At 44.0% G+C, this 16,625-nt stretch overlaps 1 protein-coding gene across 2 annotated transcripts in view; it reads right to left on the reverse strand.

Moving 5' to 3' along the window:
* Positions 1-6,571: 6,571 nt before the first annotated feature.
* Positions 6,572-16,625, reverse strand: part of si:dkey-100n23.5 (cyclic AMP receptor-like protein A) — a 97,990-nt gene continuing 87,936 nt past the window's right edge. For both annotated transcript variants that reach the window (XM_031806269.1, XM_031806270.1), the window contains exons 12-13: positions 10,969-11,116; positions 6,572-9,041 (exon numbers count right to left, since the gene is read on the reverse strand). In XM_031806269.1, coding sequence (XP_031662129.1) covers positions 8,874-9,041; positions 10,969-11,116 — 316 coding nt within the window. In that variant the 3' untranslated portion in view covers positions 6,572-8,873. The remainder of the gene's footprint in view (positions 9,042-10,968; positions 11,117-16,625) is intronic.

Below are 16,625 nucleotides of genomic sequence, written 5' to 3' on the forward strand. Positions count from 1 at the left end.
TTGTGCAGTTCTACAATTTTAGCCATGATGTACTTACACAGCTCTCTGGTCTTGGCCATTGTGGAGAGGTTGGTGTCTGTTTGATTGAGTGTGTGGACAGGTGTCTTTTATACAGGTAACGAGTTCAAACAGGTGCAGTTAATATAGGTAATGAGTGGAGAACAGGAGGGATTCTTAAAGAAAAACTAACAGGTCTGTGAGAACCGGAATTATTACTGGTTGGTAAGTGATCAAATACTAATGTCATGCAATAAAATGCAAATTAATTACTTAAAAATCATACAATGTGATTTTCTGGATATTTGTTTTAGATTCTGTCTCCCACAGTTGAAGTGTACCTATGATAAAAATTACAGACCTCTACATGCTTTGAAAGTAGGAAAACCTGCAAAATCGGCAGTGTATCAAATACTTGTTCTCCCCACTGTATATATATATATATATATATATAATTCCACTTTGACATTATGGAATATTGTGTGTAGATCAGTGACACAACATCTAAATGTAATCGATTTTAAACTCAGGCTGTACCACACCATGGGTGTGAATACTTTCTGAAGGCACTGTATAGAGTACCATTGACTTGCATTGTATTGCCCTGGGGGCATTTTTTTGATTATTTATCTTAAGGCTTCCCTACTGGTTTATAAAAAAAAATGTTATAAATCTAATTTCATTAGATTATATAACTTTTTCTAAATGATAAAATATTAGATACATTTAGCTCAACATTGTTTTGTTGGATTGACTTAAATTGAGATGAGAGATTACATTTTTAGTTGAGCAAGTGTTCAAATAAAAAGTGTGACCAAGTGGTTTCTGTGAGAATTACAGGAGGGGGGTGTTTTACCCTGGGGGGTGTTTTACCCCAAGACAACATAATACAGCCATAATCATATCCATGGTATAGGAATTAGTGAGTGCTGTGCAAATGCAGCACAGAGATAGGCTATACACACACACACAAACACCCACCCACTCACTACTCACACACACCACAAGCAAACAAAGTAGCCTGTGCTGTGTGTGTTTGAGTGTTTGTTTGAGTACGTGTGTGAGAGAGAGACGAGGGGGGGGGTGTAATTAGACAAAAAAAGACATTTCATGCAGTTCCTCACCCAGCTTGTGCAGCCCTCACAAGCACCAGCCAGGCGAGCGAGCGAAGGGGGATTGATTTATATAAATCTAATTATCTCGATCTGCACGTTGTTCGTCATTGTATTATCAATCAACCAACCAACTCTGACACTGACAGGCAGTTGAACCAAGAGTGGAAAGAAGGCTGGGAACTCCCCGATGAGGGAACCCCCTAGTTAAAACCGCATAGGCCCCATTATAGGGCAGTTTGCCGAGCAGTTCCCAGTGTGGGGCAGAAGCAACTCGTGCAAGAGAATAGGCCTAAAAATATTTACGCTAGAGGGAAATCATTAAGTTAGCCTACAGTGCATTTGGAAAGTATTTAGACCACTTGACTTTTTCACATTTTGTTACGTTACAACCTTACTTTAAAATGGAGACAATAAAAACACTTCCTCAATCTATACACAATACACCATAATGACAAAGCGAAAACAGCAGGGAGCAGGTCTCGAACCCTCAACCTTCTAGCTCGAAGTCCAGCGCGCTGACGACTGTGCCGCAAAAGCATGCTCAAGCGGCAGTCGATTTCTGTGCTTATAAACCCAGGGTCGTTACACTACTCCCTCCTTTCAAAGAGCGCGTCCTCGTGCGGCTCTACGTCTTACAGGAACGCGCTCACCGGCCAAGCACACACACTATCGCATTATCGACTGCATGCTCAAGCGGCAGAGTCAATTTCCATGCTTATAAACTCAGGGTTGTTTCAGTATTAAATATAAAAACAGAAATACATTTTTTACATACGTATTCAGACCATTTTCCATGAGACTCGAAATTCTTTCCATTGATTATTTTTGGAGTCCACCTGAGGTAAATTCAATTGATTGTACATGATTTGGAAAGGCACACACAGATCTGGGGAAGGGTAACAAAACATTTCTGCAGCATTGAATATCCCCCAAGTACAGAGTGGCCTCCATCATTCTTAAATGGAAGAAGTTTGGAACGATTGGAATCACTTTCCTGACCAAGGCCCTTCTTCCCCTGAGGTGGTACCTGGCCAATTACTATAATAATGTGTTTCACCCTTTATTTAACCAGGTAGGCCAGTTGAGAACAAGTCCTCATTTACAACTGAGACCTGGCCAAGATAAAGCAAAGCAGTGCAACAAAAACAACAACACAGAGTTACACATAAACAAACGTACAGTCAATAAAACAAAAGTAAATAAACACAGAAAAATCTATGTACAGTGTGTGCAAATGTAGAAGAGTAGGGAGGTATTTAGCATTCATACTGGAGTGATAGATGTGCCGATGATGATGTGCAAGTAGAGATACTGGGGTGCAATAGAGCAAGAGGGTAAGTAACAATATGGGGATGAGGTAGTTGGGTGTGCTATTTACAGATTGGCTGTGTACAGGTACAGTGATCGGTAAGCTGCTCAGACAGCTGATGCTTAAAGTTAGAGAGGGAGATATAAGACTCCAGCTTCAGAGATTTGTGCAATTTGTTCCAGTCATTGTCAGCAGAGAACTGGAAGGAAAGGCAGCCAAAGGAAGTGTTGGCTTTGGGGATGACCAGTGCAATGTACCTGCTGGAGTGCGTGCTACGGGTAGGTGTTACTGAGAAAAGGCGAGGCTATTTTGTGAATGACATCGCCAAAGTCAGGGATCAGTAGGATAGTCAGTTTTACAAGGGTATGTTTTGCGGCATGAGTGAAGGAGGCTTTGTTGCAAAATAGGAAGCCGATTCTAGATTTATTTTTGGATTGGAGATGCTTAATGTGAGTCTGGAAGGAGAGTTTACAGTCTAACCAAACACCTAGGTATTTGTAGTTGTCCACATAATCTAGGTCAGAACCGTCCAGAGTAGTGATGCTAGTCGGGCAGGAGGGTGCGGGCAGCAGTCGGTTGAAGAGCATGCAATAAGTTTTACTAGCATCTAAAGCAGTTGGAGGCCAAAGAAGGAGTGTTGTATGGCGTTGAAGCTGATTTGAAGGTTTGTTAGCAGTGTCCAAAGAAGGGAAAAGAAATATACAGAATGGTGTTGTCTGCGTAGAGGTGGATCAGGAAATCACCAGCAGCTAGAGGGACATCATTGATATATACAGAGAAAAGAGTCAGCCCGAGATTTGAACCCTGTGGCACCCCCATAGAGACTGCCAGAGGTCAGGACAACAGGTTCTCCAATTTGACACACTGAACTTTATCTGAGAGGTAGTTGGTGAACTAAGCGAGGCAGTCATTAGAGAAGCCAAGGCTGTTGAGTCTGCCGATAAGAATGCGGTAATTGACAGAGTCGAAAGCCTTGGCCAGGTCGATGAAGACGGCTGCACGTACTGTCTTTTATCGATGGCGGTAATGATATCGTTTAGGACCTTGAGAGTGGCTGAGGTGCACCCATGACCAGATCGGAAACCAGATTGCATAGTGGAGAAGGTACGGTGGTATTCGAAATGGTTGGTGATCTGTTTATTAACTTGGCTTTCAAAGATTTTTGAAAGGCAGGGCAGGATGGATATAGGTCTACAACAGTTTGGGTCTAGAGTGTCTCCCCCTTTGAAGAGGGGGATGACTGCGGCAGCTTTCCAATCTTTGGGGATCTCAGACGACACGAGAGGTTGAATAGGCTAGTAATAAGAGTTGCAACAATTTCAGCGGATCATTTTTGAAAGAGAGGGTCCAGATTGCCTAGCCCAGCTGATTTGTAGGCATCAAGATTTTGCAGCTCTTTCAGAACATCAGCTGTCTGGATTTGGGTGAAGGAGACGAGGGGTGGCGGGGGGGTTGGGCAAGTTGCTGCAGGGGGTGCTGAGATGTTAGCCAGGGTAGGGGTAGCCAGGTGGAAAGCATGGCCAGCTGTGGAAAAATGCTTCTTGAAATGATCGATTATCCTAGATTTATCGGTGGTGACAGTGTTTCCTATCCTCAGTGCAGTGGGCAGCTGGGAGGAGGTGCTCTTATTCTCCATGGACTTTACAGTGTCCAAAAACTTTTTGAAATTAGTGCTACAGGAAGCACATTTTTGTTTGAAAAGGCTAGCCTTAGCTTTCCTAATTGACTGAGTATATTGGTTCCTGACTTCCCTGAAAAGTTGCATATCTCGGGGACTATTCGATGCTAATGCAGAACGCCACAGGATGTTTTTGTGCTGGTCAAGGGCAGTCAAGTCTGGGGTGAACCAAGGGCAGTCTGGTCTGGGGTGAACCAAGGGCAGTCTGGTCTGGGGTGAACCAAGGGCAGTCTGGTCTGGGGTGAACCAAGGGCAGTCTGGTCTGGGGTGAACCAAGGGCAGTCTGGTCTGGGGTGAACCAAGGGCAGTCTGGTCTGGGGTGAACCAAGGGCAGTCTGGTCTGGGGTGAACCAAGGCTGTATCTGTTCTTAGTTCTACATGTTTTGAACGGGGCATGTATATTTAAGATGGAGAGGAAAGCACTTTTGTAGAGCAACCAGGCATCTTCTACTGACAGGATGAGGTCAATATCCTTCCAGGATACCCAGGCCAGGTCGATTAGAAAGGCCTGCTCGCTTTACTGTTTTAGGGAGCGTTTGATATTTTTGTTACATTTTTTATTTAACCAGGTAGGCTAGTTGAGAACAAGTTCTCATTTACAACTGCGACCTGGCCAAGATAAAGCATAGCAGTGTGAACAGACAACAACACAGTTACACATGGAGTAAACAATAAACAAGTCAATAACACAGTAGAAAACAAATAAAACAGAGTCTATATACAATGTGTGCAAAAGCATGAGGAGGTAGGCGAATAATTACAATTTAGCAGATTAACACTGGAGTGATAAATGATCAGATGGTCATGTGCAGGTAGAAATACTGGTGTGCAAAAGAGCAGAAAAGTAAATAAATAAAAACAGTATGGGGATGAGGTAGGTAAATTGGGTGGGCTATTTTCCGATAGACTATGTACAGCTGCAGCGATCGGTTATCTGCTCAGATAGCAGATGTTTGAAGTTGGTGAGGGAGATAAAAATCTCCAACTTCAGCGATTTTTGCAATTCGTTCCAGTCACAGGGAGCAGAGAACTGGAAGGAAAGGAGGCCAAATGAGGTGTTGGCTTTAGGGATGATCAGTGAGATACACCTTCTGGAGCGCGTGCTACGGGTGGGTGTTGCCATCGTGACCAAGTGATGAGGGGTGGTCGTTTGACCGCGGACCCAGTACTCACACAGAAAATGAGGCAGTGATCGCTGAGATCCTGGTTGAACACAGCAGAGGTGTATTTAGAGGGCAGGTTGGTCATGGTGATATCTAAGAGGGTGCCCATGGTTACAGATTTCAGATTGTACCTGGTAGGTTCCTTGATGATTTGTGTGAGAAACTGAGCAAACAGGGGAAGAAGGACCTTGGTCAGGAAAGTGACCCTAATCCAACATATTACTTACTACCTTACTCAAAAGCAAGTGGATTATTTATCTTAAGGCTTTCTTATGTTTATATTAAAAAAAAATATATATAGATCTAACTTAAATTGGAATATATCTACAACTTTTTTAAAAAAGAGATCAATTTACCACCAATTGTTTGTGATGACACAGAGGAAAAGTTTTGTTCAGCAAGAACAGTGACAGCAGGGAAAGGTTTTGGGAAAATAATTTGGTGATATCGAGGGGGGGGGGGGGTACTTACCCCCTACTACTACTACTACTCTAAAGTTTAGAGTAGTAGTACCGTTAAATTCCTGATTCCTTATTTCACATTTGTTTATTGTCTTTTCGCTTGCTTTGGCAATGTAAACATAGCCTGTTTTCCATGCCAATAAAGCACATTTTAATTGAATTGAGAAAGCGAGGCACCATTCCCAGTTGGCCTCTATCGGGAAGTTAAGTTTGTGCGAGTCAAAAAATGTAGGCTATTAATGCTCTCTCTCCCATTGTGACACACAGACAAACACACGATCGATCGGTCTCTTTCTCTCCCACATAGGCTACTGTCTATTTCTATCACACGCATTCTTTCAAACACATTCTACCAGACTGTTAAACTCTCTATAAACTAGGCCTACTCTGAGACCTACTAGAAGTGACTCAGTGGCAGAGAGGCGAGGCTATAGTACGCAGTGCGTGCAGCCATGCCTGTGTGCTGCGAATGTTCAGTAGTATCCAATTACATCACATGCAGCGATACTGTGGCAATAATTATTCCCGTGTGACAATGAGATTGTTATTTCCAGGCACTTTGAGTTTTTTTTATTTTTACAGAGACGTTCAAACGGAGTGGTGGGGGTAGATTTCTGGAGGACCATGGACACTTTTTCATAAATCAAAATCCAGTTAACCAGATTTGGAGACATGGCAGAGGCCAATGGGGTTAGCAGAATAATTCATATCCATGATTCTACAACCCCAGAGACACGATTTGGCAGGCACACACACACACACACATTGTTGTGTTACCATATTTCCCTATATATGATCCATGATTGACAAGGTTGACAGTGTGACAGGAGAATAAACACAGCCACTTGTGAAATGTGTACCCTGCTTGTTTATTAGACTGAGTGCAGCAGAACAATAGAAGTGTGTCTAAACTAGGATTGGTGCAGCGATTGTACGTGGTTTGAGAGGGGACTGTATAATTATGTGTAGATAGGATTCTGTGTTAGGTCTATATGCACATCCCCAAATGGACCCCTTGCCCCATATCTCCTATGCACTTGTGTAGATGTCTGTTTCACTAATAGCTATCCAGTTCTCCATAAGTGCACTGGGGCTACGGGGGTAGATTTGGGAAAGGAGCGACATCCTTGTCAGGATGTTCAGCAAAATCACATCTCTCTTTTCATCAGCCCGTCAACCACACAGCACCTCTAATAGCCTGCTAATCACATTGCGGTTCTCTAGATGTCAGCCAATGACATAGTGTCGAAGGTAAATGACAGGCCGTCAGAGGCTCCTACTGTCCTTGTGGCAGCCGCTACATCAAAGAGACAGGTGACTGTGTGTCAAAGTGTGTGTGAGTGTGTGTGTGTGTGTGTGTGTGAGTGTGTGTGAGTGTGTGTGAGTGTGTGTGTGTGAGTGTGTGTGTGAGTGTGTACATGCATTTGTGTGAGACAGGCATCAAAGAAAGAGTGTAAGTGTGTGAGACACATTTTAAGAAAGTGTGTGTGTTCAATTGTACTGCTTCCACCCCCATTGAGGCCTAAACAGGAGGACATGGAGACCATTTAGGGGTCAAGTTAACCTTTTCACATTCCAGTCAAAAGCATCCATACAAAAATATAGCGTATACACTAATATATATATATACAGTACATTGTCTCTTATAAATACAGTATAACAGTTTATCAAACAAACTCAAACCTGTGGGCAGACCACAGCATTTCATGGAAAAACAACATACAGATGCATAAAAGTACAAAAAACAATGGACATTTTACAAGAGTAGCAACATTAGTAAAGCCATATGTAAAGACAACAACAGATATGATAGAAGTTAAGCGGTTCAAATAGTGGATTTGGTTGGTTTAAATCCCCAGCTATCGTTGGGACATGAATTGTTCTAAGATATCTCTTCACTCCCTCCCCTTCTTTGCATTTTGTCTCCCTCCATTTATCTGTCTGTTTTGAATGGAGGCCTTTTATGCATGTTGAGTTAGAGAAGCTGTATGGTCAGCTACTGTAGCATCAGCAACAGAGGCTTCTACTACAAAGCAAGATCAATGAGTTAGCCTGCTAACTGATAAACAACCAGAAATAACTACTGATTTTCTGGTTAATTAAGAAAGCTAAACTTAGTTTTGGTTGTCGAGTCAATTAGACCATGCCCATTTCAAGCTTATCTTTCTAACAAATAAAAAGTTATATCAGAATATTCAGGTAAGCTAGCTAACTTGTTTAACTTGCGTTGTATTATAACCCTCAGAGCTCAGTAAGTCACATATAATGCTGGGCATTATCGTGATCGCAACATGTTCTTGGGAGGGATTTGCTAACAGTAGTCATACAGTATGAAAAAGAAGCCATATATAACATAATAAACACAAGCTAATAGCATAAGCAGCAGGTAGTCTAGAGGTTTAAGAGTGTTGGGCCAGTAACCGAAAGGTCACTGGTGCAAATCCACAAGCCGACTTGGTGAAAAATCTGTCGATGTGTCCTTGAGCAAGGCACTCAACTCTAATTTCTCCTGTAAATCGCTCTGGATAAGAGCGTCTGCTAAATGACAAAAAACATGTGAATGTAAAAATAACATGGAGAGATAAATTAATCCTGTAAGCGTGACTATGCAGTACCTGGGTACATGTCAATAGTCTTAACTGTTTTCCTCTCCTTTGAACATTAAACACACATTTTGCTTTCACCTATCCTGTCTTTTCAAATCAGTGCAGATGAAGGAAAGGAGGTGAGGAGAGGAAGCCCCTTGGGACTAGTGATATGCTAGCCTGGGTACCAGGACAGCCTGTTGTTTCCTTAGCCAGCTCTGCAGTTGTTGACTAGGACTGAAGCAGAGTCAGACTGTTACCCAGGCTAGTGTGTAGCATTAGGTTTGAAGGCTGTTTAAAGCACTATAGCTGCTTCGCTGGTTCTGTTACGATGCTGTGTAAGTCAGACAGAAAGGCAGTATAGTGTGTGTGTGTGTGTGTGTGTGTGTGTAGTTGGAGGTTATTAAATAGTAAAGGATGTGGATTAATAATGGATCCTGACAGATCTACCACAGAAACCCCTCACTATCCCTCCTTTGCTCCCCTTCTCTCTTCCTCCCTACGTATCCCCCCTCAGAATTAATCTCTGTCTGTCTGTCTGTCTGTCTGTCTGTCTCTCTCTCTCTTAGGGTCCTCTGTCTTTCAGGGTCATGTCAGGGGAGTAGAAAAGGACGTTGGTGTCATCATCATCCTCGTCACTGAAGTCCCCCAGCTCAGCCTGTGTGTAGTGCACCGCCCCAGGATGGTACTCCCTGATACGCGTCCTGTCACACAGCCGAGATTGCAGCGCCAACTAGGATCACACACAGAAACACATATTCACAGTTAACAGTCTCTCTCTCTCACACACACACAAACACACACACACACACACACACACACACACACACACACACACACACACACACACACACACACACACACACACACACACACACACACACACACACACACACACACACACACACACACACACACACACACACACACACAAAGAGACAGACACGCACACATTTGGCAGAGACGAGATGTGTGCTGATTGTAGTGCCACAGGCAGTTGAGCCGCATGGTTAGAAAACTGATCAATATCACAGAGGGAGAGGGGGGGGGAGAGACAGAGAGAGAGTGCAAGCCACAGAGGGAGAGAGGGGGGGAGAGACAGAGAGAGAGTGCAAGCCACAGAGGGGGAGAGGGGGGAGAGACAGAGAGAGAGTGCAAGCCACAGAGGGGGAGAGGGGGGAGAGACAGAGAGAGAGTGCAAGCCACAGAGGGGGAGAGAGGGGAGAGACAGAGAGAGAAAGCGTAACAAAGGAGAGAGATATGAATGACAGATAGAGAATTAGACCGACAGAGAGAGAAAAAGAAACAGAGGGAGAGATATGAACGACAGAGGATGAGATAACATAATAGAAACAGAGGAAGAGAGACAGCAACAGAGGATGAGATAACATAATAGAAACAGAGGAAGAGAGACAGCAACAGAGGATGAGATAACATAATAGAAACAGAGGAAGAGAGACAGCAACAGAGGGAGAGAGACAGAGAGAGAGGAAGAGAGAGACAGAGGGAAAGAGGGAGAGAGACAGAGGGAAAGAGGGAGAGAGACAGCAGGACAAATAGTGGGAGGGTGAGAGAGAGAGAGAGAGAGAGAGAGAGAGAGAGAGAGAGAGAGAGAGAGAGAGAGAGAGAGAGAGAGAGAGAGAGAGAGAGGAGAGCATGAAAGTGTGGACTTGCTGCGGAGGGGAATAATGTTTTGACGCTGTTACGGATACGCCACCCCCCACCAATCTCACACCTGATGTGTGTGGGAGTCGTATGCCATGATGAATACCAACTGCCTGTTAGTCATGAAAGAGCAAGCATATACACAAACGCACGCACACACATAACTCCCAGTTGCTCAAACACACTCATGTCTATTTCTCTGTTTCTCACACACATGCACACACACACACACACACACACACACACACACACACACACACACACACACACACACACACACACACACACACACACACACACACACACACACACACACACACACACCGTTGCTCAAACACAATCAGGTCTATATCTCTGTTCCCTTCTCTTTGCCTCGCTCTCTCACAGACACACACACTCCGCGGATACACACATCTTCACTGACATTTAGGTTGAAGGTCACATCTGACTCCTCTCTCTCTCTCTGGGTGTGCTCACTCTCCATTAAGAACAACAGCAGGGTGTGTGTGTGTGTGTCTGTAATCTCCCTCCCATCTTGTGGTCTAATCATAAGCTTTCCTGGCCCCGTAAACACCTCTACTCTCTTGTTCAGCGAAATGGGCTGAGTAGATTGTAGCCTCGCTACTGTTAATTTTCACTGTCTTCTTACTGTTTAAAAAAAAAAATCTTTACTTATCTATTGTTCAACTAATATTTATTTTTTACTTAAAAATTGCACTGCTGTTTATGGCCTGTAAGTAAGCATTTCACTGTAAGGTCTACACCTGTTGTATTCAGCGCACGTGACAAATAAACTTTGATTTGAAATACAGCCACTCAGCACCAGACCTGGGTTAAAATAATATTTAATTACTTTCAAAGACATCTGGAAGGAAGTATTTACTCAGACCATTCCGCTGAACAAGAGAGTAGAGGTGTTTACGGGGCCAGGAAAGCTTATGATTAGACCACAAGATGGGAGGGCGAAAAGTGAAGTGTTCAGGTGAGGGTTGTACCTGTATGCCTGTAGGACTGAGCTGGCTCCAGGTGTCTCTGTCCAGGCCAAAGACGAATGCGTTGGCCAAGCCATGGAGAGGGGCTGAAAGGACATGGAGCAAAGTAAGAGAGAACACTGGGTCCTGGGGGTAGAACGCATTATGGAGCCTGGAGAAGGGAGAATGAGGGAGGGAGAGAGAGAAAGGGGGAAAAAAACGTTAATTTACATTATAGAGACGATGCACATGGAGGAGAGTGAGAGAAGATGTATGGAAACAAACAAACAAACAAACGAACACATACACACATGTGCGAGCACACACCCAAACACAACACCAACAACAAAACCACAGCTCAATACTTCACAGAAAAGGAGATTGGAGGGAGAGACACAGGGGAGAGAGTTCAAAGAGGCAGAGACACAGGGGAGAGAGTTCAGAGACACAGGGGAGAGAGTTCAGAGAGGCAGAGACACAGGGGAGAGAGTTCAGAGACAGAGGGGAGAGAGTTCAGAGAGGCAGAGACACAGGGGAGAGAGTTCAGAGAGGCAGAGACACAGGGGAGAGAGTTCAGAGACACAGGGGAGAGAGTTCAGAGAGGCAGAGACACAGGGGAGAGAGTTCAGAGACACAGGGGAGAGAGTTCAGAGAGGCAGAGACACAGGGGAGAGAGTTCAGAGAGGCAGAGACACAGGGGAGAGAGTTCAGAGAGGCAGAGACACAGGGGGGAGAGTTCAGAGACACAGGGGGGAGAGTTCAGAGACACAGGGGGAAGAGTGGCAGAGACACAGGGGAGAGGCAGACACAGGGGAGAGAGTTCAGAGACACAGGGGAGAGAGTTCAGAGGCAGAGACAGAGAAAGAGCGAGAGGGACAGAGAGAAAGAGCGAGAGAAGGACAACAAAGAAAGAGAGAGGGGCGACAGAGGGATGACACAGAGAAAGGGAGAGGAAAAGAGAGCGAGAGATACGACACAGAAATATAGCACAATTAGACCCAACCAAATCATGAGAAAACCAAAAGATAATTACTTGACACATTACTTGACACAAAAAAATTGAGCAAACTGGAATGGTATGTGGCCCTAAACAGAGAGTACACAGCGGCAGAATACCTGTCCACTGTGACTGACCCAAAATTAAGGACATCTTTGACTATGTACAGACTCAGTGAGCATAGCCTTGCTATTGAGAAAGGCCGCCGTAGGCAGACCTGGCTCTCAAGAGAAGACAGGCTATGTGCACACTGCCCACAAATGAGGTGGAAACTGAGCTGCACTTCCTAACCTCCTGCCAAATGTATGACCATATTAGAGACACATACAGTGCATTTGGAAAATATTCAGACCCTTAGACTTTTTCCACATTTTGTTACATTCCAGCCTTATTCTAAAATGGATGAGATAATTTCCCCCACTCATCAATCTACACACAATACCCCATAATGACAAAGCAAAAACATTCAAATTCACTGAAATCTCACATCTACATATGTATTAAGAACCTTTACTCAGTACTTTGTTGAAGCACCTTTGGCAGCACCAAAGTGCTGGGTATTTTTTATTTTAACCTTTATTTTACTAGGCAAGTCAGTTAAGAACAAATTCTTATTTTCAATGATGGCCTAGGAACAGTGGGTTAACTGCCTGTTCAGGGGCAGAACGACAGATTTGTACCTTGTCAGCTCAGAGATTTGAACTTGCAACCTTTCAGATACTAGTCCAACACTCTAACCACTAGGCTACCCTGCCGCCCAAGCCTGTATTTGCCGATTTTCTCCCATTCTTCTCTGCAGAGCCTCTCAAGCTCTGTCAGGTTGGATGGGGAGCGTTACTGCACAGCTATTTTCACGTCTCTCCAGAGATGTTCGATCGTGTTCAATTCCGGGCTCTGGCTGGGCCACTCAAGGACATTCAGAGACTTGTCCACAAATCCACACCTGCGTTGTGTTGGCTGTGTGCTTAGGGTTGTTGTCCTGTTGGAAGTTGAACCTTCGACCCAGTTTGAGGTCCTGAGTGTTCTGGAGAAGGTTTTCATCAAATCAAATTGTATTTGTCACATGCGCCAAATACAACAGGTGTAGACCTTACAGTGAAATGCCTACTAACAAGCCCTTAACCAACAATGTAGTATTAAGAAAAAATACCCCCGAAAAATCTATAAAAGTAACAAATAATTAAAGAGCAGCAGTAAAATAAAAATAGCGAGGTACCGGTACAGAGTCAATGTGCGGGGGCACCGGTTAGTCGAGGTAATATGTACATGTAGGTAGAGTTATTAAAGTGACTATGCATTAGATAATAAACCGATAGTAGCAGCAGCGTAAAATGGGTGGGTGGGTGGGGGGGGGGGGCAATGCAAATAGTATGGGAAGCCATTTAATTAGATGTTCAGGAGTCTTATGGCTTGGGGGTAGAAGCTGTTTAGAAGCCTCTTGGACCTAGACTTGGCGCTCCGGTACCGCTTGCCGTGCGGAGGCAGAGAGAACAGTTTAAGACTAGGGTTGCTGGAGTCTTTGACAATTTTTAAGGCCTTCCTCTGACACCACCTGGTATAGAGGTCCTGGATGGCAGGAAGCTTGGCCCCAGTGATGTACTGGGCCGTACACACTACCCTCTGTAGTGCCTTGTGGTTGGAGCCCGAGTAGTTGCCATACCAGGCAGTGATGCAACCTGTCAGGATGCTCTCGATGGTGCAGCTGTAAAACCTTTTGAGGATCTGAGGACCCATGCCAAATCTTTTCAGTCTCCTGAGGGGGAATAGATTTTTCACTCAAGGACCTCTGTACTTTGCTCTGTTCATCCTTCCTTCGATACCGACTAGCCTCCCAGTCTGACACTGTCAACTGTGGGACCTCATATGGACAGGTGTGTACCTTTCCAAATCATGTCCAATCAATTGAATTTACCACAGGTGGACTCCAATCAAGTTGTAGAAACCTCTCAAGGATGATCAATGGAAACAGGATGCACCTGAAGTCAATTCGAGTCTCATAGCAAAGGGTCTGAATAATTATTTAAATAAGGGATTTCTGATCAAATATTTCGAAAAATCTGTTTTCGCTTTGTCACTATGGAGATTTGTGTGTATATTGATGAGGAAAAACATTGATTAAAGCCATTTTAGAATGCAATGTATTTCCCTCAGATTACACAGGCCCACAAATCCAATTTTGATTAAATGTCCATATCAATTAGGTGAAATACCACAGTGTGTCATCAAAGCAGCAAGATGTGTGACCTGTTGCCACAAGAAAAGGGCAACCAGTTAAGACCAAACACCGTTCTAAATACAACCCATATTTATGTTGATGTATTTTTCCTTTTGTCCTTTAATTAACACATCGTTGTACACAACACAGCCATAATATGACATATGAAATGTCTCTATTCCTTTGAAAATGTTGTGAGTTTAATGTTTACTGTTCACTTTTGTTTATTATCTATTTCACTTGCTTTGGCAATGTAAACATACATTTCCAATGCCAATGAAGCCCTTTGAATTGATAGACAGCAAGGGGGACAACAGACAGAGCGAGAGAGACGAAACAGAGAGAGAGGGTGTTTTATATCAGCGTTTAAGAGCCCATTAGGCAGTGGGAGATGGCAGGCTTACACATTCTTGGCCGCAGCCCTGACAGCACGCAGCACTTTACAAGAACAGCGCTCAACTTCCTCTCTTTCCATCCATTTCTACACACATCTCTCTCTGCATCCTCAACTTCCTCTCTTTCCATCCATTTCTACACACATCTCTCTCCATCTCGCTCTTTTGGATTCTTTTTCCTGACCCACTCATCCATATGCTCTTCCTCTCGGCTCTACCTTCTTTCTGTATCGACCTCAATTCGTTTGTTTCCATCCTCATTCTCGGTCCACACCAGCCCTCCTTCAGCTTTCCCCCCTATCTCTTCATCTTCCTCTCCCTCTTTCCATCCTACTTCCTTTTACTCCCACTCAGTAAGAAGAGAGGGTGTAGAGGGTCTGCTTCCCTCCCTTCATATTTATCTAGCCCTCTCTCCCTCCACACTCTTCCCATCCATCTCCACCTCTCTATGTCACTGTCTTTCCATTCATCTCCACCTCTCTATGTCACTGTCTTCCCATTCATCTCCACCTCTCTATGTCACTGTCTTCCCATCCATCTCCACCTCTCTATGTCACTGTCTTCCCATCCATCTCCACCTCTCTATGTCACTGTCTTTCCATTCATCTCCACCTCTCTATGTCACTGTCTTCCCATCCATCTCCACCTCTCTATGTCACTGTCTTCCCATCCATCTCCACCTCTCTATGTCACTGTCTTCCCATCCATCTCCACCTCTCTATGTCACTGTCTTTCCATTCATCTCCACCTCTCTATGTCACTGTCTTTCCATCCATCTCCACCTCTCTATGTCACTGTCTTTCCATCCATCTCCACCTCTCTATGTCACTGTCTTTCCATCCATCTCCACCTCTCTATGTCACTGTCTTTCCATTCATCTCCACCTCTCTATGTCACTGTCTTCCCATCCATCTCCACCTCTCTATGTCACTGTCTTTCCATTCATCTACACCTCTCTATGTCACTGTCTTCCCATCCATCTCCACCTCTCTATGTCACTGTCTTCCCATCCATCTCCACCTCTCTATGTCACTGTCTTCCCATTCATCTCCACCTCTCTATGTCACTGTCTTTCCATTCATCTCCACCTCTCTATGTCACTGTCTTCCCATCCATCTCCACCTCTCTATGTCACTGTCTTCCCATCCATCTCCACCTCTCTATGTCACTGTCTTTCCATCCATCTCCACCTCTCTATGTCACTGTCTTTCCATCCATCTCCACCTCTGTATGTCACTGTCTTTCCATTAATCTCCACCTCTCTATGTCACTGTCTTTCCATTCATATCCACCTCTCTATGTCACTGTCTTTCCATTCATCTCCACCTCTCTATGTCACTGTCTTTCCATCCATCCTGCTTCCCTTATTTCCTCTTTCCCTCTCTTATAACTCTTTCTATTTTTGCCCCACAATCTCTGTCTGTTTTCAAATACGCTCCATCTCTCCCTCACAGTCCGTCCTCTTCACCTCCATCTCCCTACATCAGCCCTTCTCTAATCTAATGTAATCCTGCAGTATAGGGCTGTCCCCAACTAAAAAAAATATTGATCAACGTGAGTCGTCTGTTGTTTCGACCAATCGATTGTTATTTTTCCATATATATAGACAAACCCTATGTTCGAATAAAATCAACTCTATGTTCTCTACTTCGCCTGATGCTTTAAGCACTGAATTCAACATTAAGACACAAATTACCAAAGAGGGAGCCAGAGCTCAATATATCCTAATCCAGAAAAATAAAACCTGTTCCCAACCAGACTCTCCTCCTCCTTCACAGATTCTGCCGTTATGCTCCTGAAGTTGCTGGAAACAGGCTACACCAGCGGGTGGAAACCTTTTCCATTTGGAGTGCCAAGTTATCCTACCATTTCTTTCTAATGACCTGTGTGCCAGTTATGATGTTCATATGCACATGTTCGCGGAACAGTTTCCTTTCATTTATAAAGTCTTCGTATCTCAAAATCAATGTCATGTGGTTAATCAAAATTCTATCTAAATGAAAGTGATACAAATCATAAAGTAACTTCTATTGCCAATATGTAAAAATAGCCTACATAAAGCCAACAAATAAAA

Source organism: Oncorhynchus kisutch, linkage group LG26 (assembly GCF_002021735.2).
Source record: "Oncorhynchus kisutch isolate 150728-3 linkage group LG26, Okis_V2, whole genome shotgun sequence".
NCBI classification, from domain to species: domain Eukaryota; kingdom Metazoa; phylum Chordata; class Actinopteri; order Salmoniformes; family Salmonidae; genus Oncorhynchus; species Oncorhynchus kisutch.